Source organism: Hetaerina americana, unplaced genomic scaffold, assembly GCF_022747635.1.
Source record: "Hetaerina americana unplaced genomic scaffold, ioHetAmer1.1.p SCAF_6, whole genome shotgun sequence".
NCBI classification, from domain to species: domain Eukaryota; kingdom Metazoa; phylum Arthropoda; class Insecta; order Odonata; family Calopterygidae; genus Hetaerina; species Hetaerina americana.
Genome location: NW_027287205.1, coordinates 81,005,026 through 81,028,270, shown reverse-complemented (window position 1 = coordinate 81,028,270; position 23,245 = coordinate 81,005,026). Strand labels below are relative to the sequence as shown.

The window sequence follows — 23,245 nt, the reverse complement described above, 5'->3', positions numbered from 1 at the left end:
CTTCTAAATTTCAAAGTTGATACATTATCATGCGGGTAGAATTACGAATGAATTCAGGCACTGTTTGATGTATCTTTGCTATTAAATGGAAAATGGAAGGAGAGGGCACCCTGAGTCAAACAAAGAAAGATATGCGCAAGAGGACTTATTTAAATGATCTCAAATTGAATAAATTGATAATTAATGATAATATTTCCGTTATAAATCTAATTGTGTGCCTCTGACCTCTTGGTGCAAACTACTGTGCGCATTGTAGTTTCGATAGAGTTAGTTTTCGCTAGAAATGAGGCATCATAACTAGGGAATTATTTCCAGAGGAATTAGTATTCTGTTTACAGCGCCTTTGCCATAGGTAGCCAGTGGACCATTCCAAGTTTATTACCTTTGTATCGCTTGGGGCGTTGTTTTGCTCTCAGATCGATAGAGCGCGGGGCTGGCCGGAAAGGCTGACGTGAGAACATTTTGAAATTTTCCTTTGCGTCCTGATCACAAAATTTCGGCAATCTAGTCGCACTTGGCCATTCTTATCAAAAGATAACTTTAATAATATTCGTTTCTTGCTGCTCCATATTCCATTCAGTTCTTTGTTTTCCAATACTTTGGGATTCATTAAAATATCTATACGCAATGCTGGCAGATTTAAATGCCTACCTATTCACATTTCCACCGCACGAATTCACTGTCCACTCCCCCCGCCCCAACCTCACTGATGTGTTAGCTTAGCATACTCTTTTCTTTAGATAAATACTTCATCAGTCTATTGCATTAATCCATCCAAATATATTATTAAAGATTGATTTCCTTACACCTTCCACCACACGTTTTATATGGCACATCACAGTAGTGTTTTGAAACAATTTTTACTTTCGTGCGTATGTACAAATCATAAACGGAATTGAATCCATAAATAAGTATTATATGGCAGCTTAAAAATTTGAAATTATACCTGGGTAGCAACGTAGCTACTGATAATGTATGGTTTGGATTTATGGCACATGTCCGTTTTGGAATGACCTCTTGCCAAGGAGCCAAACGGTGGCTAAGGATACTAAGTATTTGTCAACATCCAATCAGGCGAAAATTTCGGAATCCCCTGAAGACCCTATATTTTGAATTTTGTGGTCTTACGTATAGTAATAGTATTAACAAATTACAAACTGAAGCATTCTCTTCACTATTTCAAACTATTTTATCTGCATTTTTACATAGTTTCTATTCGCCATCCTTAAATGTTTAATTTCTCATTCCTTTTCCGTTTTCGTTACTCCCCCATCTACCTATTTATTGTGCTTTCCATCCATATCAAAATTATATTCTTTCGAAATACCATTTACTGTACCATATTATTCCTAATTTTCCACGCTGACTATCCTCTTGATTTTTAACAGCTGTCCCAAGTGCCATGAAGCCAAATAAAATTTTTTCCATTATTTTTCCTACTAATATCTGCCAGTTTTAATTCACATTTCGTTGCCCGTACTTGGACTTTCTGATGTCGTTTCGGAAAATACATCTGGCCCTCCGTTATATTACTACCATCTACAATAATTTTAATAACATTGCTTACTCTCTTCAGTCGAAACGCATATCAGTATCCGTGAAAACAGGAAAACGTTCCAATTTAATTATAAATTCCTGGAATTGCTGCTATCGTCACCCTTACGTACATGCCTTATTATTTCTCTCTTTTAAAAAAATAAGCTGATTCTCACCAAGGCCTTTGGAACCCTCTCTGATTGAAATCGATAAAATTCATAGAATAATATTTCGTTCGGGAAAAATGGTCATTTTCTGTACTTGAGAATGCCCTTTGGAGCAAAACATTCTTGCCCGACTGACCTAAAGGTTTGTGGAGATTAATTTTTATTGTGAAACTGCCATCCATTTTTCCGTGAAAATGAAAAACGAACAGCCCTCATGGGAGGTTGAAATTAACTGTCTTTTACCCGTCGCATTCCACTCATACTGTTTTTCGGTATTGGAAATACTAATAATGAAAATATTCTGGCCATACTCCATCCAACCTCTTTCTGTCATTTTTCCCTTAGCACTTCCGTAATATTGCTGGAATGTTCTCTAATCCAACTCCCTTCTCTCTGCTTCCATTTCCCTTATTGCTTTGTCACTCAATCTAATATTTCTGGACCTAAACTATTCTCATCCACGGCATGTATGGTTACGGCTTGTTTTTCCCGAATAGTTTGTCTAATACTCCAGTGTAGTATTTACTCCCGAATTTTCTGAGTCTCCAATATCCCCTAAAATTATTATCCTTTTCCATGTCCATACGTAAGCTCGTATGGTTTTTCTTTGTCTACAAGTATACCCAGGTTGTTTCGTAATCTTCAACAAAAAGCTAATGCCGACTATTTTTTTATTTCAACCGTATAATATCATATTCCTTCCCTCCAAAATTATTTTGCTTCATTGATTCATCATTTAATTTTCATAACCCTTCACTTAATAATATATCAAATAATCCTTCCCCATACTGTGTGTCTACGTTTTTCTTTTTCCTATTTCCAACTTTCCAATCTTATAACCATTATTTTTGGCATCCTTTTTTTCATACTTTTCCTTTTTTCTCTCGGTTCCGTTCAAGAGTCTGTAGTTTCATTTGCAGATTTTGTTTCCTCGATCTCACGTCATGGCTGAGGTCATTTAGGAATGACGTAAACCACGCTCCATATAAAAGTTTTCACTAATATTTTCTTAACATCCTTTCTCAACGTCGTTGTAATCAACTTCATTTTTGTGAAACCTTCTTTGCCTAACGTATGTTAACCCTTCTTCGTATGCACCTACTGCTTTGACCATCTTGGTCCAAAACACTCTCATGATCGGTAAACTGTTCCACCTGCTCTTTTTTCTGCCCGCCAACTCTAACGTTTGACATAGTCTTCTTCCTTCTCAAAAACCTCCTAACCCTTGCTTTGTACTTACACTTATCTTCATCCCATTCCTATTCCACTGATTTTGTGATAGGATCATCAGTCATTCTTAGCTGCCTGGCTAATTTATAGACTGTTCATCTGAAAATCTAACTGATGTAATGGATTTCCCTCCGACTTTCATACATGCCTCCATTACTTCCCATGATTCCCTGAGTATTACTCCGCATATTAATTGCTCTTAGACATTTCGTAGGTAATTTCTCTCATTAAGAGGTTGACTCACCATTTAACATCCGAAGATCTCACTCAGTGGTTTTAATCATAACTCCGAGCATCTCTCCCCTGGCACATTTTGGGTAATTATAATATATGAAACTGTGCATTTTTCGACACGTCAGGAGTTTTTAAAATTATTAGTTTATTTACGTGCAATTATAATTTATTTTATTCAGTCCTTCATGAAGTAATTGTACTGTTAAATTGCCAACTCCGCTTACCATCGTACTTTTTATCCTTATGCACAATCAGTTATTATTTTTATTAAAAATACACATGTGCTGATAGACATTGTCAGGTGGCACACAAGTCCCAAATAATCGCAAAAGATAATAGATAAAATCAGACTTCAAAATACAAATCTCTTTAACAAAACAAGCGAATCCCCATCACATTTACAACCATTATCAGCAAGAAAAAAAAATAAATTAAAAAAATTAAGCTATTGCATATAATACAATACACCACACATCAATCAAATTATTACATATATTTTTTACATCTATTCTTAAAAGTATACACTCTCTTAGGAAAGGGCTCGAATATTTTTGCAGGTAAGGTGTTCCAATCAACAATTGTTCTATTTAGAAAAGAAAATTTTTTTTATTTGTTCTCTGTGCCCGGAATTTTACCTTAAATTTGTGATCATTTAGTTAGTGCAATTAGAAACATTGCCTGTGAGCATTTTACACTGAGTCACATTGAGTTGTCGCGCTATTTGCCTGATGAAAACGACTTAAAGTAGATCGATAAATTAAAGCAGCTATATTTGCGGTTTTTTATTGTTAGCGAATATGAACACTACTGCCATCTCTGAAGTGAAAATAAATGCGAACTATGCAAATACCATAAAATTGACAAAGTCCTAGTAGGAAAAGTGGCCCTAGTAAAGGTACATTGACAAGGAGAACCTTTTTGCGCCTAAATCTCATTTTTAATTATTTTAATTAGTGTTATTTTCATTTTACTGAGAATAAATAAAAGAGAAATATATGTATCTAAGTTATTATCCAAATTCCGTTGAAAGGCAACAAGGGTATGTTATATGAATCATGAAGTGCCATAAACCACAATAATTGACGGATCTATGTATTTTTAAACTTTATCAATTTACTGTAAATTTTAGGAATACCACGTAAAATATATTTTGGTTCTTCTTAGGAAGAAAACGGGGGCAAAATTGCAGCTTCTTTTCTTTTAATGCTTCCAGGATGCATCAGAGGTTCTTGGAAACCTCTCAGGCGGAACTTTTATAATCGAGTGAAAACAATTCTATAAGATTTCATCCTGCAAACAAATTTGAAAATCGCGGTAAATTTGAAACTTTATACACTAATGTAGAAACCACGACAATGGCTACTTACACAATTTTATGATCAGGACGCACTAAGTATTCAAAATTAATTTCGTGCGTATAAGTAATATTAATTTTGAATTTATTGAGGATAAACACGTTCCCCTGGGGGTTTCCATTCCCACTAGCCACTAAGATTTGCTGCAGGAAGGCCACGCTGCCCAAGGAGCCACGCTGGCATTCCGAATTTCACGGCGTGCCGTTTGTGATAATTTTTTTGCCCTATTGTTTAAGACCTATCAGAAGTGATAGGCTAAGTTTCTCTTCATGACCGTAGATCATAGGGTGATACGTCTCGGAGCGGACTCGGGATCGCTAAGGTCATCCTTTGTCTATGACTTGACCTCCTTTTCTGAAACGTCGCCATTTCAGAAATTCACAAAAAATACTGTTAATAATATATCCTTAACGCTTTACTCATATAAGTTATATGAGTGAAGTGTTAAGTATTCCTGAGGAAGGGAGGCAAAGGAGGAAGGGCTGAAATGGATTGCGATGCGCTGGTCTGGTCACGGCAAACGAGAAAGGTTTCATTAATTCATTTTAGTTTCAAACAGGTAATCGCTTGATAGCAGCTGGGTAAAAAATTTGGCAAAAACGACTTTGTTTCAATAGATTCTTGTCGGGATACGTCCTTGAATACGTTAACCCTGGATCTCCGAAGAGGTAAAGCAAGATTTGACGGAACTGCTAAGGAAAATGTGGAAATCAGTGGCCGATGAGTTTCTCGGTGTTACGTGTCAATACAAATGCAAATTCCTGTATACAAATCCTTCAAGATATCATAGACAGAATCTTAAAATATTTTCTAAAAAAATCCATCGCTTTTTTTTTACTCAGTAGAGTGTCATTTATGAGGTTATGAAGTCAGTTTACAACATTTTTAAGATGTATTCTCGTAAACAGGGTTAGAGCTTTAAAAAATAAGACTCCTGGTCGCGGTAGCATCCTTGGTGGGAGGCTGAGGTATGCTTGAGTTTTATGCCTGGAAGAGTAAAACCAGTTATATCGACAGAACCTTTAAAACGAACACTTAAAGTTATGGTGGACCTTGTCCTCAGAAACAAATATCTATCGGATCGAAATTTAAAAATAACATGAAGCGTTTGTATTTCATCGTCGATGAATGCTTAGCAGATAGTTTTTGCATATAAGAATTCTATTGCGAGTTGCAAATTCCAAATTCTCGGCGCCGTTGGATCTGCAAGTTCATGTAAGTCTCAATGCTTAACCTCAGACCAGTTTTATTGTGTTGTAAATGAGGCTCGATCTTACGAGTAGGCAAGTAAATGGAGCCTTCTCATAGCCAAGCTGTGATCGTAAAAGTACGCGGTGCTTTTTCCTGATCATTTACTCTTTATTGCTTGAGATATAAGCCAAAGAGTTTTGTTTTCGCCACGCGGCATGGACCAAAATCAATGGAAGCTAGATGGTTTTTCCAAACTCCAATATACGCTTAGATGTTACGCGAATAAGCCTAAAATTTGGGGTTTATGCTAAGGAAAGTAAAATAGAAAAAATAGGGATAACATAGAATTTTATGTTGTTTGAAATACAATATTTTTAACAGTAGAAAAGAAGAACAGTAGAATCTGTCTCTTAATACGAGAAAAAAAACTGAATATACGTGGTCTGTTCAATATATGCGCAAACTGGTGCTATCTGGCGGCCATGATGCGGACTATAGCCCCGTCCACTAGTGGCGCTAGTTGTCTGAGACCCAATGAGCCGTCTGTGCCTTGGCGGATCGCCGAGCTGTGCGCATGGTGCCATTTATCTTAGTTTCTGTTGTCCTTATTTTTACTGCTTGTCGAAACTGGAAATTGACGAAATCACGGAGCAACGAATCAACATCAAGTCTTTGGTGAAGTGCGTCAAAAGATGTCAAGAAATTACAGAAATGTTGACAGCTGTTAACGGTGATAATGCTCTGTAGAAACCATCCGCTTTCAAGTGGATTAAGCATTTTAAAGATGGCTGACAAGACGCCATGGATGATGCAAGGCCGGGACGACCTTCAACCATCTGTGTTGACGACAACATTGATCGTGTGCGGTCCCTTGTCCTTACCGTAAATGCTGTGTTCTACCTTACAGTTCTCAAGCGTTTGAGAGATCGCGTGCGTCGTGTGCGACCAAATTTGATTCAAGGCGATGGATGGATCCTTCACCATGACAATGGACCTACACATTCAGCATTGATAGTTCGCCCGTTTCTGGCAAAAAACTTCAATCACCATCCTTGATCATCTTCCTTATTATCCAGATCTCGCCCCCTCCGACTATTTCCTATTGCCAAACTGCGAAAATGTGATGAGGGGACATCCCTCGGAAGATGTGGATGCAATAAAGCAAGAAACGACGAGAACACTAAAAAGCTTAACTGCGAAAGACCTCCAAAGGTGCTTTCAACAGTGGAAAAGAAGATTATATATATATATATATATATATATATATACAGACGAATGGAGAGTACTTTGAAGGGGACAAAATCGTTGCACGCAGACTAAATTTTGCAAAATAAAGTTATTAATGGCCTCAGTGCGCGTATTTATTGGACAGACCTTGTCAACAGGAAACGCTGTTATTGATCGTGCGAGTGGACTTACATGGTTATATTTTTCGGATATCTCGCGAATGCCTTCTTTGACGGTTTCTGCGCGAAGGTATACACATACACCTATGTACTCCTCTTAAATGTATATTCCATGAACCAAGAAAGCAATGAATTATTCAATTTCCCATCTTGACAGGTGATTCTCAATCAGCATACTCGTAAAAATTAATTATTGCGAAATTTCTATTAATTCTGTACTGCCATTTGCGGTATTGTTTCTTTGAATATCGTAACGATAATCTGTGCAAAGTAAGTTAAATTAAAATGAGGTTGGACTGACCTCTGTCACCGTTATTAAAGCCATATTTCATGCGTTCATCATTACGCGACGCGCTATTTTAAATGCTGGCCTTTACCAGAAATGAAAAGAATATTTTAAATTGGTGAGAATAGTATATTTAGCGTGTCAAAGGTGGCTATATCGTAATCTAACGCCACAATTCCCCAGAAAAAGAAGCGAAATATATACAGAAGGATTCTAAATCATCACTAAGCTTTTATGTTTTAAGAAACCTGTAAAATAAGGTGAATATTTATTGAATTGCGTATTTATTTTGGTTTTCAATTCATAATACTTTCAAAAAAAATACATGCGCATTTTAGTTATGAAAGTGATTATTTGATAGTAATGGTAATTCTACTCTACATTATTCGTTCTTTCAGCACTTATTACCAATAATGAATTATTTGGTATATTGAGGATTGAGATTCAACAGGTAGGGCAGTAGACAAATAATTAAACAATAAAATTCTTTCTTCTTCTAAAATGTGCTTTAATATATTCCTTTTCTTTTGATTGGAACGGAGTGTTATGCGTTTGTTTTTTCGACATTCCAACATTGTATTTTTTTAAAGGTAATCTACCGTTTAAGGTAGGTTTTTGGATGGACACAACTACTAAACAAATATTTTATTACTCCTAACAAAACACAAAATCCATCATCCTACTCTATATCAGGTCCCTCTTCATCTCTGAGTACTTTCTTCCTCCCTTCATCCCGTCCAGCATCCCTATCCTGTTCCTTCCCTTTCCTCTTTTGCCCAACATTCTACCCTCTATCACAGTCTTCAACATCCCACTGCCGGTCAACACCCCCTTCATCCACTTTTCCTGCCTCCATAGGATTGCTCCCAACAAACCCCTCTCTTCGCCCACCATACCAAGTACTTCCTCATTTGTTTTCTTCTCTGTCCATTTCACCTTCTCCATTCTTCTCCACACCCACATTTCAAAAGCCTCCAATCTACGTCTATCCTCCTGTTTCAATGACCACGTTTCCGCACCGTACATAGCTACGCTCCATATCAAAGTTTTTACGAGTCTTTTCTTAACATCCTTACTCAAAGTCCCCGTCATCAACTCCCTCCTCCTTGTGAAAGCCTCTTTGCCTAGCGCAATTCTTCTCCTTACGTCCCTACTACTTTGACCGTGTTGGTCCACGGTCAATATTGTATATTTTTAGGAAAATTACGGACATTATTCTTGACAATCACCGGTGTTCGCAGCGCAGGCAAAAATATCGAATTTCGATATTGTTGACCTGAAGGGTTTGTGTCACACGTGGTGTCTCGTGTTTTTTTCCACTGGCCTGATGCAGTTTGACGAGATGATGCCCGAGGCAAAAACCAACTTAAATTTAAAATATAAAGAAAAAAATTGTTTATCTCTTATCCATTGGGAGAAATATATATGCTGTAAGTTAAAAGCGTAGTGGAGGTTAGAATGCGATAGCCATCGATCGATATTCTGCAGAAAACCTTCATAAACTTCACCGACGTGGAACGCAGTGGTGCGAAAAACATGAGTGAATAGAAGGTCCTTTGAAAGGTTTTACCAAAGAACGGTTGTCAATTGAAAATGTGTTCTCCAATGTTTTAAGCACACCTTAAAAATGCTTTTTATGCCTTGCTTAATTTGTTTTCTATTTTAAAATGTGAGTTTATAATCTGATTTTGTCTGCATGGGCAGTTGCAAACTGAACATTTATGTGAAGTAAGATCTGGTGCTTTCCCGGCGTATTTGCTTAATGAAATTTTCTCGGGCCTTCCACCGGGTCAGTGTTTTCATATTGGCCGACGTTTCGATGCCCGATGCACGAGTCGGGCATCGAAACGTCGGCCAATATGAAAACACTGACCCGGTGGAAGACCCGAGAAAATTTCATGTGCATTTTGTTATTTTCTCAATCATTGCACTCCCGAGAGGCGATAATTTTTGAACTTGCGAAAGTTCCTTTCACACGAGTTAATGAACGTATGATAAAATATTAATTAGAAAAAATGACACCAGTATTCTCGCTCACTATCCGCAAGCGTGAGTTAAAACCCTTCGAGTCCCCTACTAAACCCTGCTGATTGGATTAAATTCTTAATTGGATCGCGTGCTGCGTGGATGGACTACATTTGTAAAACGTTGTTATGATAAACTTATTAGCTTATCCAAAATATTAGAGCAGCTATGCTAGGAATCATTTTATTGGAGCGTAGGTTAAATTACAGATTGAAGCTATTGCATAAATTGGAAAGAGGTCTCTTGAGTATCGATATTTAAAATGTATTATCACCCCCATTGTACTATGGTTGGAGAGATCATGTTAATAAAAGTAGAGCGATCAAGTGTAGAACAGATAGATTTAAGATTTCATTTTTCCCGCGAACTATAGGGAATCTTAATAACATTGTTCGACCGCAATAGGGTCATGTTCGGATAAAATTATTCTGGAGTGTATTCACCCCCTGCCACAAATAAATGTGCCCCGGAAGAATGATTCGCCGGGAGGAAGTCGGCCACGTGCTCTTGAGATGGCGGCCGACGGCAATGGGGGCAAGCGACGAGGGGTTGGCGGCAAGAAACGAGGCCAGCTCGGGAGTCCCTACCCTGCAGGAGCGTGGGGTAGGTATTCCAGGGGATCGGACGGAACCCTTGAGCTCTGGGATAACTCGCCAGTCCTTTAACCAACCTGTTGCGAGGAACTTTTCGGGGCGGCGCGAGCTCTGGGTAGAGGGGCGGCGAGGGGGTCTTCGAACAGGGGGCCACGGGGAGGGAGAAGAGGCCGGGGGTGCGGGGGGGGGGGAAGAAGGGAAAGGACGGGTCGAGTGGGGAAGGGAAGGGAGCGGCGGGAAGGTAACTCCGAATCGGCGCGCGCCTGCCCCTTTCGAGTCATGCGTTGCGGATAAGGCTATAGCGCCACCAGCCAGATCGCGGCAGGGTACTGAAGAGAGTGCTGGCTGTTTCAGTGAGCTGGACTCCTGGCGTATCCACCAGCACCCCTCCTCCCGCCGACTCCTTACCCCTTCCTCTCTCTCTCTCCTCTCACGCAAACCCCTTCACTCACTCCCGTCCCCCCGAATCCTCCCACGGCAGGTAGAGGGTCCCTCCGCATCCCTGGACCGCGACGACCGGAAGGTCTTTGAGAAGGGGTACCCGGAAGACGGGATGAAGGCGATCGGCCGCTCCTCTAGCCGCCAGCTGAACCCTCCAGCGCCCTTTGCTACTCCCAAACAGCCGGCGAGACGGTCTTCGGGCCACTGGTAGATGCGATCCTCTGCTTCGTCGACGGCTCGCTCCGCTAGGGGCTCTCCTGCCTTCGTCGGCGGAGGCGCCATCGTCACCGGGGCCTCGGTCCCGGTGTCCTCCGGAATCATGCTCAGCCCGAAGATGCAGCGCAACATCAGGGTGAACGACAGCCAGTTGGCCATGCTGTCGGAGAGGGCCCACTACGACCACTCGCTGGCGGGCTACCTTCACAAGAGGACGGCTGATTCGGCCAAGTGGCAGCTCAGGTGGTTCGTCCTCTACCAGGTGAGTGCAAGTCCATATTCCCCTCAGTTTCGAGTTTGTTGTGATCAATTATTCATTCGGTACGTGTAGTTGAGTATTGTTGTATATCGATTGATTCCCATTTTCGGGAAGATTTTTGGGAAATATTTTTTTTCAGTTAGATCCATGCACTGAGGGGTTTATTGAAGAAAGACCGTTTAAGAAGCTTTTGGAATCACGTTTCTTCAAGAAAATTTTAATTAATTTGATTTTCAATAAAAATTACTCCTTTTAGGGTTTTCCCGGGTGGATCGATCGAATGTAGGGTTTTGTTTTGTAACTTATTATGTTACGGAAATATTTTACTAGAATTTTATTAGCTTGAAATTTTCACCCAATATATGACGTTTTTTCTGGTGCTCCGTGTGTTCATATGAAATACATATATAAAAATATCTTCGAAATGGAACGCTCTTCGGCGACGCACAAATTATAAAAACACAGATGTAGATTTTTAGAATATAGAGACACAAAGAAAGGACACTCACAATTTGTTATCTGTGTTTATATATATATATATATATATATATATATATATATATATATATATATATATATATATATATATATATATATATATATATATATATATGTGTGTGTGTGTGTGAAAACAAGTTAAAGTTGTTTAATATGAAATCAAGGAACTTTTTTTCTAAAATCGAACAATACTCTTGAAAAAAATTAGGTAGATTTGATTGGCCCGAAAAAACTTAGTATTAAAATTTATAATTATTTCGCTGGGAGATAACTGGAACTGAATTGTTAGCAACAATCGTAATCTCTTGTATTTAATTTTTTAGCATGATTTCGGGAAAGTCCATCAGTACTACGTTGTATGCTTACTCTTTCTCTCATTTTTGGGCCTCTAAAATATTTCTGTACTTCGTCCAAACCATTTCAAATGTTGAAATCTAGGACTTATTATATGCTGGCAGGTTTCCGCTGGCTATGGTAGTTTTATTGAGAGTTTTATTTTTCTCGGTCTTTATTTGTACACATATTTTACCATAATTTTCCCGTGCGCGAATTTCCTCCCTTAGTTTAAGCGCATATGCATGGACCCGTCGAAAGCGTTTCTGTGAGTTATCTTTTGACAATTATCGCAAGTATGGTTATAAATAACATACATTTAATAACAAACTCCTTCCGTAAACTTTCATTTAACATTGAGGTATTCATAACACCACACTCCGATATTTCAGATGATCATCTCCAGTAAATATTTTTTGCTTATTTTTTTTGGTGAGTTGAATGATGTTTGTTTAAAATGAATTCCATTCTCCTCCCTACCCCCCCTCCCTTAAAAATGTGGTATTGTCCTTATGGAACGTGTGCGTCGAACGATGGTATTCTTCATGGATCACTTTGTCTAATGAAATCGTGATATTGTGTTGGGATGGAGTTCAAAATGGCGTAGCGCTTGAACTTTGCCGTGCGACAAATCACCTGCGCCATTTTTTTCGCTCGGTCGCTACCTACGCCACTGATCAAGATGTTAACTCGAGGGAAAGATGTGGGACTCCTTTCCGCCAACCAAAAGTCTAGCGGGGCGAGGGGTTCCGCAGCGAAAACCGATGCGACGGGATTGTGTGTGAAAAAATAACTTCGTTATATACCAAAGTGGGAAAAACTAATGGCAATGTCTACGAGCGGAATGGACTGACCTGGCTAATATTTTTAGAAGTTGACTCGTCCGAATCGGTATGGGCGAGTGTTGATGCAGCGGATCGCATCTGAAAATCATAAAATTCTGAGATCAGTTGGAGATTGTTCTTCAATAAAAAATCTGTAGCGGTAATTGTATTCACGTTAAAAATGAATTATTAGTTCCACTGATATTCAGAAATAGAGCTCACAGTAGTTATTTTGGGGAAATAATAGTTGAGATGAACTGAGATGCAGAAGCATATCTCATTGACAAAGATTTTAAAGAAGGCACTAAACTGCGCAGGAAAATTTATAACCTCTAGAAAAGCAGTAGATTTTAGTTTGCTGGTGGACGTTAACAATTGTTTCGATTATTATTTTTTGTATTTTCAAGTGTTTTAAACAAAGTTCAATTGTCAACTGTAAAGTGAAAAATACGTATACTGCGTGCTATGACAGTAGTCAGCTACTTCAGGGCGAAGACTTGTTTAATTTTTATATTTAAAGATAAGCGTTTAATTTCATGTCGAAATCAGGGTTTTAGAGTCGCCAGCAGGGAAGATTGCGTGATTTTTCTGAATATTTCGCTAAAAAAAGCATGTGTTCGGTGTACCTGTAAAGATTTTGGAAACAATTGTATAGTTTTGGCCAAGGTTTGAGAAGACTTCTTTCATTCGGCAGTTTCATTTTGTCAGTGAGACAATGTCGAATGCGGTAAGTGGTGACCTGCGTCCGTTGGGGAAAGAAGCAAAAGATTGCCACCACATAAGATTTGTGAACAAAACGTCGAAGCTTCAGGAATAAGCTAAAGCGAGACAAACCTGTATGTTATCATTCATCGTCGTATTTCTTCTCTATATCTAAATTTCATGTTATTAACTGTTGTTTTGCTGTTCAGGCCGCCTGCCTTAACTTAATGGGGAAAGATGCTGAAATTTCGCAAAGGATAAATTATTCACTCTAGTATGGAGTTTGGGCATTTTTAACAACTGAAGACGTAAAGAAGTTCCAATTTACTTGAAAGAGTTGTTAATAATTTAAGAACTACTCTGTTAATATTAAATTAATATTATGCGTTTTGAGTTATTTTAGTGCTTGTATGCGACATCTTCTTTTTTGGATGGGAAATCCTCGAAATGATACCGGAAGGAGAGCTGGGAAATCATAACTTTGCATCCATGAGCGACGAAATATTTGGTAAAATTTGGTTATTCAATGCGTTGAATATTAACAGACGCATACATCATTAGTCCTGTATTTGTAGAGAATTCGGATCTCGCACAAGCTTTAGTGGGAAGAGTTGCACACGAGTTTTAAAAATGTAAACTTTCTCGCTGATTTTAGTAGTTATTTATTAGCAGTAAAACCTGGATTTACTAAATTTTGTTTCCTGCAGTCACAATCCGAAAAACACATGTCTTCTTCTCGCAGTAAAGTCAATTGAAGCCTGTTTAAAAATATAATTTAAAAATAATATATAAACCACATTATAACAACAAAATAATGTGTTAAAACGTATATTTCGAAATTTGACCAGTACCAGTTTGTATTATTATGACCCTGCTCTACATTTTTTCTTTGGTTTAACCCCTGACCCGTCACTGCAGTTTCGGTTATGACACTTGGAAGTTGTACAGATCATATTTCGATTCCTCATTTTTTTTTAGTTTTCTTAATCATTGCATTAGTACCTTGTGTGTTGGCTGTAACTTTTGCCAGCAAACCCTCAGCAATTTTTAGCGCGCGGAATAACGCAGTTTACATTTTCAAAATTTTTATTACTGAGTATTTTCTTCTCCTTTCCTGGTTCTTTCATTGGTACACATTAGTTTTTGTTAATTGATTAACAATAGTTAATGTCATACTATTTATTTTAGGTCCAACCATTAGTAATGTTAATGAATGCTGCTTTCGTGTGGTGAAACGTCTACAGTTTAAAGAGGAAAGTATTGTTAAAAGACTTCAATTTTGTTCGTGAATTGCTATAAATTCGCTCAAAACATTAAAATCTTCTTGCTAATATCTGTGAATTTAAATAGGAAGGCATACTTCACATAGTATAATTTTATGTCACCTTAATGGGTGGAATCTTAATAAAAACACTTTGATAAAACGTTGCTGACTTAGGTGAATAGAAATGAGCAGTGCTAGATAAGTTCGATGGTAAATATCATGCGTATTGATGTAACGTGACGCTGAAAAAGAAGCTAATGAAGTACAAAACCCAAGGGTTAATAATGGTTTGAAGTTGTACTAGACATTAGGAAACCTTTAGTTATAAACTATGCCCGGAGTTCACATCTTTTTGGCACCAGAAGCATAAAAAGAAGATTAGAAGCCATGGAAATGTGTCGCAACAGAAGAATGAGAAAAATCAAATGATACGACAGAAAAGTAAATGAACAAGTACTTCGAAGAGTGGGTGAAGAGAAGTGAGCGTAAGAAGGAGCCTATGGAGAACACCTTCAAGAAGAAGATGGTAACTAATTGGACACCCCCTGCGAAAAGACAGTTTGCTAAAGTAACCATAGAGAGGAAGAATCACCATGGAAATCCTAGGATTGATTACGATTAATAGGCGATTGAAGGTGTGAGCCGACGGGAAGATTAGCACGTACTCACTGGATTGTTTAGTGGAGTTGCTACGAATTTACTCTCGGATTGATGATAAAAAACCATAATGATGATGATTTTTTTAGCAACCGTGAATTTATGGAGAACTGCAAGTCACATAATGGATCGAACAGCTTCAAATACCTTGAATATCACATTGCTCCCTTAGTAGGTACAACCACGCATGCATAAATGAACAATTTGTTCTTTTGCTGCAGAGTTGTATGGAATATGCGAAGTCATGCGATCGCAGGATGACGCGATGGCAAGTAAAACTATCAGGGACGACATATTGACATCTCTCAAGGATCGATCAATTCAGGGAATACATTTTCTTGTTAGGCTTATCTGACATTCAACTTGCATTAGAAATGGAGAGGTATTGTGTGTCCCGAAGTATTTCATTTAGAATTTGAACCTTAGCGTCCCATAGGATTCCCGTAAAAGTCGTAGCTGAAACTTAAAAAAATAAATTAAAAAGCGCTAAAAGAGACTCATTTATAGAAGGGGGAGACATTTTTGAAAAGTCAATAGAACATTTTTCTATGACTATGGCTCCAGTTCCAGTTTCTACATTCCTTAAAAAATCCAGTTTCCTAAAAATGTTTGGTCGTACGGTTCTGGCCAAGGAGAAGTAATTTTGCTTTGGTGGATGAAGATTTTCTCATTCTAATTTTTTCTTTGCAAGCATTCTTTTTCCATCTTGAGCAAAACGCCTTGAATTTCATCCTCGTTAAAATTAATTTCCCGCTATTTGGACGGAGTAACAACCTACACGATTATAATCTTTCGATTTCTATAAAAGGAAATGATAGAGAGGTATAATTAATTTGATCATGATAATAAGGACGTCCTTGAGGAGGACTTAAAGGGGTCTTATTGATTTCATGGTTTGCGGTTCGAAATTTTATCGACCCAAACACCGAAGAAGCTCGATGGTCTTTCTTTATAACAGATCTGTATCCTGCGTTTGGGTACAAAGTATTTTTAAGCGGATCGCAGTCATGTTATCTCATTTCAACGTCAGTGTTGCATAGTAACACGGCTTTTTGATAAAACTAGGGACATTTACGCCTTAATCAGTATTTAAGATAGTTCATCACTTGTTAAGCGCTTAGATCGAAGTTAGCAAAGTTGATTGATTAGGTGAATGTGATTCTTCGGAGGATGGTTAGTGACAGAATGCAACATTTAAATTCCGTAGGTATTCTGTTATTAACCAATTAATTGTACATATTCCACCTCGTTCAATGACTCAATTTGCCATAACGATCCCGAATATTACGGATGTAAATGTGTTTTTAGAAAAAAGTGTTTTCATCGCTTATGATGTTGAATGGACGGATTTTGGCTTCCTGTGATATCCCGAAAGTCATGTTTGTAATATCGGTCCAGTTTCAATTAATTGCCGGCCCTCAAACATATGAGTGGATAAGATTTAACTAGGCTGTATTTTTGATGCACCAAAGTAATCTGACTTTGTAGCTGGACACACAAAAATGTAGCATAAATAATTAATCAATTAGGATTACCTATATCGATATTACTACTTATTTTTGCAGTTAATAGTTGTTTTAACTTTGAATTGATGCCGAAATATCGAGACTTTTCTAGCATAAGTACGATATTTCTACGAGAAATGTTTTGAAAGTGTGTAATTGGGACCACATATTATTTTAAACCTTTATGTCCTAGTTGTAATTCCATAACATATATCTTAACTATGATAGTTGTGGCCTGAGGGGGCGCCAATCTCCAAGACTCCTAGCGGAAACGGTAATTATTGCTGCGGGCCAAAAACGTTGGCTTACAAAGGAAATTAATTAACTTCTCTTTATTGAGTGTCTTTTCAGGGCGAGTTGCCTCAGTGTGTCAATAAGGGTGAAAAAAGGAGCTGAAAATATTACCCTTCTCTCATTTAACTCAATGGAAATATACTGACGTCTGAGAGGAAATATTCACATTAATGTCGGTGTTAGATTTCCTGCATCAATTTTCACTACGATCTGAAAGTATCGAAGAATTATATTTTCTATGAAATGCGGGGACCTTTGAATTCTCTGTTGAATATTTCGTGGCGTATATTCATGCGAAATGTGGCGCAAAATTTAGCGTAGTATGTATCCCACCCAGGGTTTGAACGTGAAACTGACCTTGCAAAAATCAAATATTTAAATTATCAAGCCCGTTCTATCTTCATGTACACGCGCATTGATATTAAGTATCTATTTGAGCAATGTTTGCTCTCGTTGATAAGAGGATTAAGGGATATAAATTGTCAGATGGTGGGGCATACCATTAAGATTTTTCGTTTAAGCCTCCTACCTCTGATAAGTAGGGCAATCGCTGTTTAGCGGTGTGGAGCAGGTGCGTCTCGGGGTGATATAGCTTGGTTTTTGGGAGAATTAGCTTCTTGGTTAACCCTCGAGTGAGGTAGGATTCCAGCTGTTATTCTTTCTAACGGCAGCCGCAAAGAATCGAGCTTTTATATCTTCCAAGCTCAATCTCACAAGTTTAATTGCCTTTGCTATTATGCTCCTCTAAAGAGTAAAAGTCAGCGAAATGACACTCGTAATAACTTAAAAACTGCGATGAAATGTGCTGTGAAAATATAACGTAGCTTGCGTGTTTCTGATAATTTGGGCGAGAATAATGTACGATTATTATGTGCTTAGGATGTTTTAATTGTCACGACTGTATTAATTTCTCTTAACTTAAATTTCCATTGTCCATTTAAGCTGATTTCAAAGTCTGTAAAAATGTCATTACTTCAAAATATGTTATCAAAGGCCAGAGAAATATTTTGTTGAGACAAATGAAAAAGATAAGTCCGCAAAGTTCTTATTCGATGAATCTCAATATTTTATATTTTTATTTACACCACAGCACACGCCAATAGTTCAAGTTTCTTTGATCTGCGAGGCTAGACTGAAAACTAAAGCACAATGCTTGTAGACCGCAAACAAAATGACCTTAAGAGGCACTCCTGGTGGCATATGAAAGTAACATTCCCCCTTTACACGCATGCGCTAGTTAACTTTTCATTTTCTCAAATGCAGGACTTGACAGATGCCCTCACCTCATCGTCCGAGGTGTAGTGATTACCCTTGAGGTGTCTCTTGAGTTGAGGACACCATTTGCAAATGCATGGCTTAATATCTACTGAGCAGATTTCATCTGCATAGGCTTGCTGGGATAATATTGTATCGCAAATCTAAGAAAAGAAATTCAAGTACATGGCAGCGCAGCCTCCTCCGTGCCAGAGGCGGGATCAGGATTCACATTGATGAGTGAAATCCATGGAAACTCACCCGAACGGTAGTATTATTATAAATTCGGAGTAGTTCGTATCTATTGAGCATTACGGAAAGTTATGCATTTGGTGTCTCGTGTCTACAAATGGGATGCCGTGTATATGTCAGCAAATATCTGTTTCTATGGTGGGAATTGAGAAGTCGGACCAGAACTCATATACCCTCGGAGAGCAAACCTGTGAATCTAGAACTTTAGTTTCGCCCGGAGAATTTGTGTGTAAAAACTTCGCCGGAGTGAAATGACTGAAACCCGAGAGCATCGGCAAATATGTGCGTAGATGTTTAGAACGATGAAGTTGTGGGAAAGACTTGAATTCTTAAATTTTGAAATTCAAATTCTGTTTTAGGTTACGTTATGCCAGCTTAATATAACCCATATGATATATATATATATATATATATATATATATATATATATATATATATATATATATATATATATATATATATATATTTTTTTTAAGGTAATCTACCGGTTAAGGTAGGTTTTTGGATGGACACAACTAACGAACCAATATTTTATTACTCCTAACAAAACACAAAATCCATCATCCTACTCTATATCAGGTCCCTCTTCATCTCTGCGTACTTTCTTCCTCCCTTCATCCCGTCCAACATCCCTCTCCTGCTCCTTCCCTTTCCTCGTTTGCCTAACATTCTCCCCTCTATGACAGTCTTCAACATCCCACTGCCGCTCAACACCCCCTTCATCCACTTTTCCTGCCTCCATAGGATTGCTCCCAACAAACCCCTCTCTTCGCCCACCATACCAAGTACTTCCTCGTTTGTTTTCTTCTCTGTCCATTTCACCTTCTCCATTCTTCTCCACACCCACATTTCAAAAGCATATATATATATATATATATATATATATATATATATATATATATATATATATGTGTGTGTGTGTGTGTTCGTCCATTTATCTGCCGGCTTGATATTACCTGTATCGACCCAACGTTTAATCTGTATTCCTTTGATCCTGAGATGTACTTGACTAACGTAATCAAACATCAACTATTGGTTAAAGGAATGAGTCTCGTTTGAATTTACATTTGTTTTTCTATTCTTATATTCAACAGTTGTGTCACGTCACCGTAGAAAATAATTACTGCCCGAAAAAGTCGCATTACTTCACCTTTTTCGCAGTCGGAATTGAGCGCGAAAAATCATCGATACGCACTCAGAACCCTCTTTTATGAACATTATTGTTGTTGCTATTGTATTCTACTAGTTAAGTTACTTTTAAAATGGACTCATTCTATAAAACGGAACATCGATATTTTCCCTTGCATTTCCCACCAAAACATTATCAACATAATCATTTTGAAAAAAATGTAGCCCTATCATCATACTTTGTATCACTCCTGTTATTATCCTTATTATTAAAAATGTGAGGACTGATTCGAAAATCAGAAACACAATAGGAAATTTTTGAAAATGGACGAATTTACTATGAATATATATTAGACATACTTAGAGGGTTTTGTGATTGAAAATAAATCTCGATAGAAATTAATCACGAACAGGTAGAAACGTTTTTGTTATTCGATGACCGAATGCGAGGCTATTCGCATTTTTAGAGCGATAAAATGACTTGCTTAACTTATCATTTATGGTTTTTATAGACATTGTCTCTGCAAAACTACTGAAGGGTTCTGATTTGGGAATTTCATGCGGACCATTTCGTAAAATCTTTATCTGATGGGAGTGGCGAGGCTTGGAATGTATTCAAAATAAGAAATTATTTAGAAAAATTTTTTTTATCGCACTTATTTTGGCGATTAATCTGCTCTTCTGTGGTGATATTATCACAAAAAATGTCCAATTGAAGCGCACGGAACTTTGATACGAAAGCAACGACCTTGGATTTAATCTTGTATGTGAATCGATTTGAACAAGGGATGATCTTTTCAAGTGGTTTAAAATAAATTTCGCAATGGCCTCCCCCTGCTGCCTTTTAGCTTACCCTGGCAAAGTTTGAGCTCTCGGCGAGATGGCCAACCCTAGAGGGATTTCAGCCTCTATTTTTCAAACGTTTTCTCCAATTTTAGTCACGTCTGAGGACGGAAGCTCAGCCGTCTATAGTATATCACAGGCTGCGACGCCAGCAAATGTGGAGGGGATGCTGGGTGGGAAAACTCCCAAATTTAGGAGAAAAAAAAAGAAAACTGGAAAAGAGCGAGGAAGAGGCAGTGACGCATGGTCGGGCTGTCAGTTAGGAATCCTTGGGAAGGCTTTCGAGGATCTTGGCCGAAGAAAGGATCCATTTTTGGGAAGTGTCGTGCGGTTGAATAAGTATCAAGGAATAAATAAGTTTGCTCTTGTTGGCAATGTCGCTGTCAGAAAATGTGACGTTTGGACGCATCAAAATATGCCTCCTCAAGCGTTTGTAGAAAAAAGGTGCTAATTCTTCGTTTGATCTTTGTGATATATAGCTGTATTCAGTGAATCTGCAAATATCTGGTATTTAGACTATCATTAGTGTACTAAGGACGAGTTTCTGAAATTGAATGTTATCTTTTACGATTATGTCTCCTCATTTATCAAAGCTAATTTTTTATTTAACTTGAATTTACTCATCTGGTCTTTCAGGGAGATTGCGCAATGCAATTAAAAAGATAATAATGCCTATCAAGAGTTCATGCAATTTGGATAAGGAGACACAATTTCATAGCAGGGTAACCAATGAACCCTGATAAGAAGAGCGAAAGGTCATAATAATCTTCGTCGCTGTCGTAACTTACTTGACCGTTCATTATATCTTCACTTTATATATATGTAGTTTTTATTTATGTTGCTACCACTTAAAATCGGAAGTTATGTATTGTTCATGTCAGAAAATAAAACTCTTAAAAAAACTCAACGAGGATTACAAATCATCTGAAGTTGTCGTAAAATAATTAAAACTTTTGATCTTCGAATGTGGTTAATTTATGACGAAGACTTTAGAATTGCATAATTAATTTGAATTAATCTGAGAAAAGCGTGAGGTAGGAGTTATTCCAATGGAAAAAATAGAAAATAAAATAGATGGAAAGGAGGACAGACTAAGAAGTGGAGAGTATCCCCAGGTTGCGATGAGCAATTCATCGAATGCAGAAAATGTAAATTTCTAAAAAAATGAAGAGGCAATTGAACGTTGAAGGCTGTGACAGAGAGGAATATTTCGGGGAAGCAAGGAAAAAAATATCAGAAATGGTGGGCGTCTGGGAAAAATGCTTTGTGATGTGCATGTTTTTTTATGTTAAACAGTACTTAGAAGTACTTAGTTCCTTAGGAGATCGCGAAATAATGTATTTGTTTTCAGGGTCGATGCGTAAGTTTCCTTCGGAAATATCCAAGTACACTTCATACATCGATGACGATATGATAGCAATTGAAAAGTGGAAAAAATTGCTCTAGAATTGATTGAGAAAGTCATTCCATAAATTTTTGCATGGTTTCATGTTGACGAGTGATTGAATGTGTAAAATTTTAAAATCTAACCGTTTAAATTCATCTATCTAATATTTTATATTATCTATTAGCAAAAGGATTCAAAATATTGCTTTATTTTGTTTATTATATGATTTTATGTGGCATTGTTTGTTATTTATTTTTTTAAATTAACCAAAAAAGAAGGATACGCATTACGTAGTCAGAGGTAACTGTATCAATCAGTCGTATCCCTCCCTTATAGTTAACATAAAATATTCGCATTCTGGTGGATGAGAAATCTCTATGTTCCTTATTTTTTGTTCCCCCAGCAATTGAGAAATTTTCTGTTTTTTATGAACACACCATACGCCTTTTTACACGAGATCAAAACTAAATGATATATGCTATTTGCACTCAAATTCCATGCTCTGGAGTTTTATCCTGATGCTTGATTATCAAAAAGTCTAATTTTCAAAGACGCTAAATATTTTTGAACAATTTCTTAATTATTAAGTGATTTTGGACCTGTAAATATGGATTCTTATTTTTTTCTGTTTAATATTTTTGCGAAGAGATCATTTGTTTCCAATTTCTGCATCCAGGGATCCGAAAATTGTTTCATTCCTGTTTTTTAGAAACCCGGGATAAGGATTTTATTTCATATATATTGATTCTCTCAAGGGAGTCTCGTTTCGAATAGGTTAATGCATGGGAACACATGACAAGGCGTCCCTGTCGCCAGTTTCACGCAATGAAATGGTCTTGACACGCCTTCTTTTAGGATATTTGACTGTCGCTCAGCGAGATCTTGCTTTCTCTCGAAACAAATTCACGTTGTGACATATCCTAATTTAATTCATTAAATGAGGATATGTTTCTACGTTTATGTTTGATTATCATTCCCAAATATCCAGCGGGATCAATACTACGAGGGTCAAAGAAACATTTTCCCTTATCTTACATTTAAACTTTACAAAATTATTCCAATCGGATCTTAATGATTTTAAGCCTAATCGTGAGGGGTGGCTTTTTTCACGAGTGCCTTAAACATTTGTAATGGGTAATCTGCCCAAATACTCAATGCTATGTCTTTTTTCTGCTTAGTGAATTTGAGTTGTGTGCATTTAGCATAGCTTTCTGCGCGATTGAAGGACTTTGTAGCACGAATATTCCTTAATATCCAAGAAGGAAAACCAAGATTTTGTTGTATTTCACAAAGAAGAAATAAATTAAAATTTTCTTGAAGAAATTCATTTCTTAGTGAAACATTTGTTCGGGAACGTGTTGGTTA

At 37.5% G+C, this 23,245-nt stretch overlaps 1 protein-coding gene across 3 annotated transcripts in view; it reads left to right on the top strand.

The window, feature by feature from the left end:
* Window positions 1-10,358: 10,358 nt before the first annotated feature.
* The window catches only part of LOC139694977 (ras-specific guanine nucleotide-releasing factor 1-like), a 612,331-nt gene continuing 599,444 nt past the window's right edge, over window positions 10,359-23,245 (top strand). For all 3 annotated transcript variants that reach the window (XM_071593533.1, XM_071593532.1, XM_071593531.1), the window contains exon 1: window positions 10,359-10,942. In XM_071593533.1, the coding sequence (XP_071449634.1) occupies window positions 10,676-10,942 (267 nt within the window). In that variant the 5' untranslated portion in view covers window positions 10,359-10,675. The remainder of the gene's footprint in view (window positions 10,943-23,245) is intronic.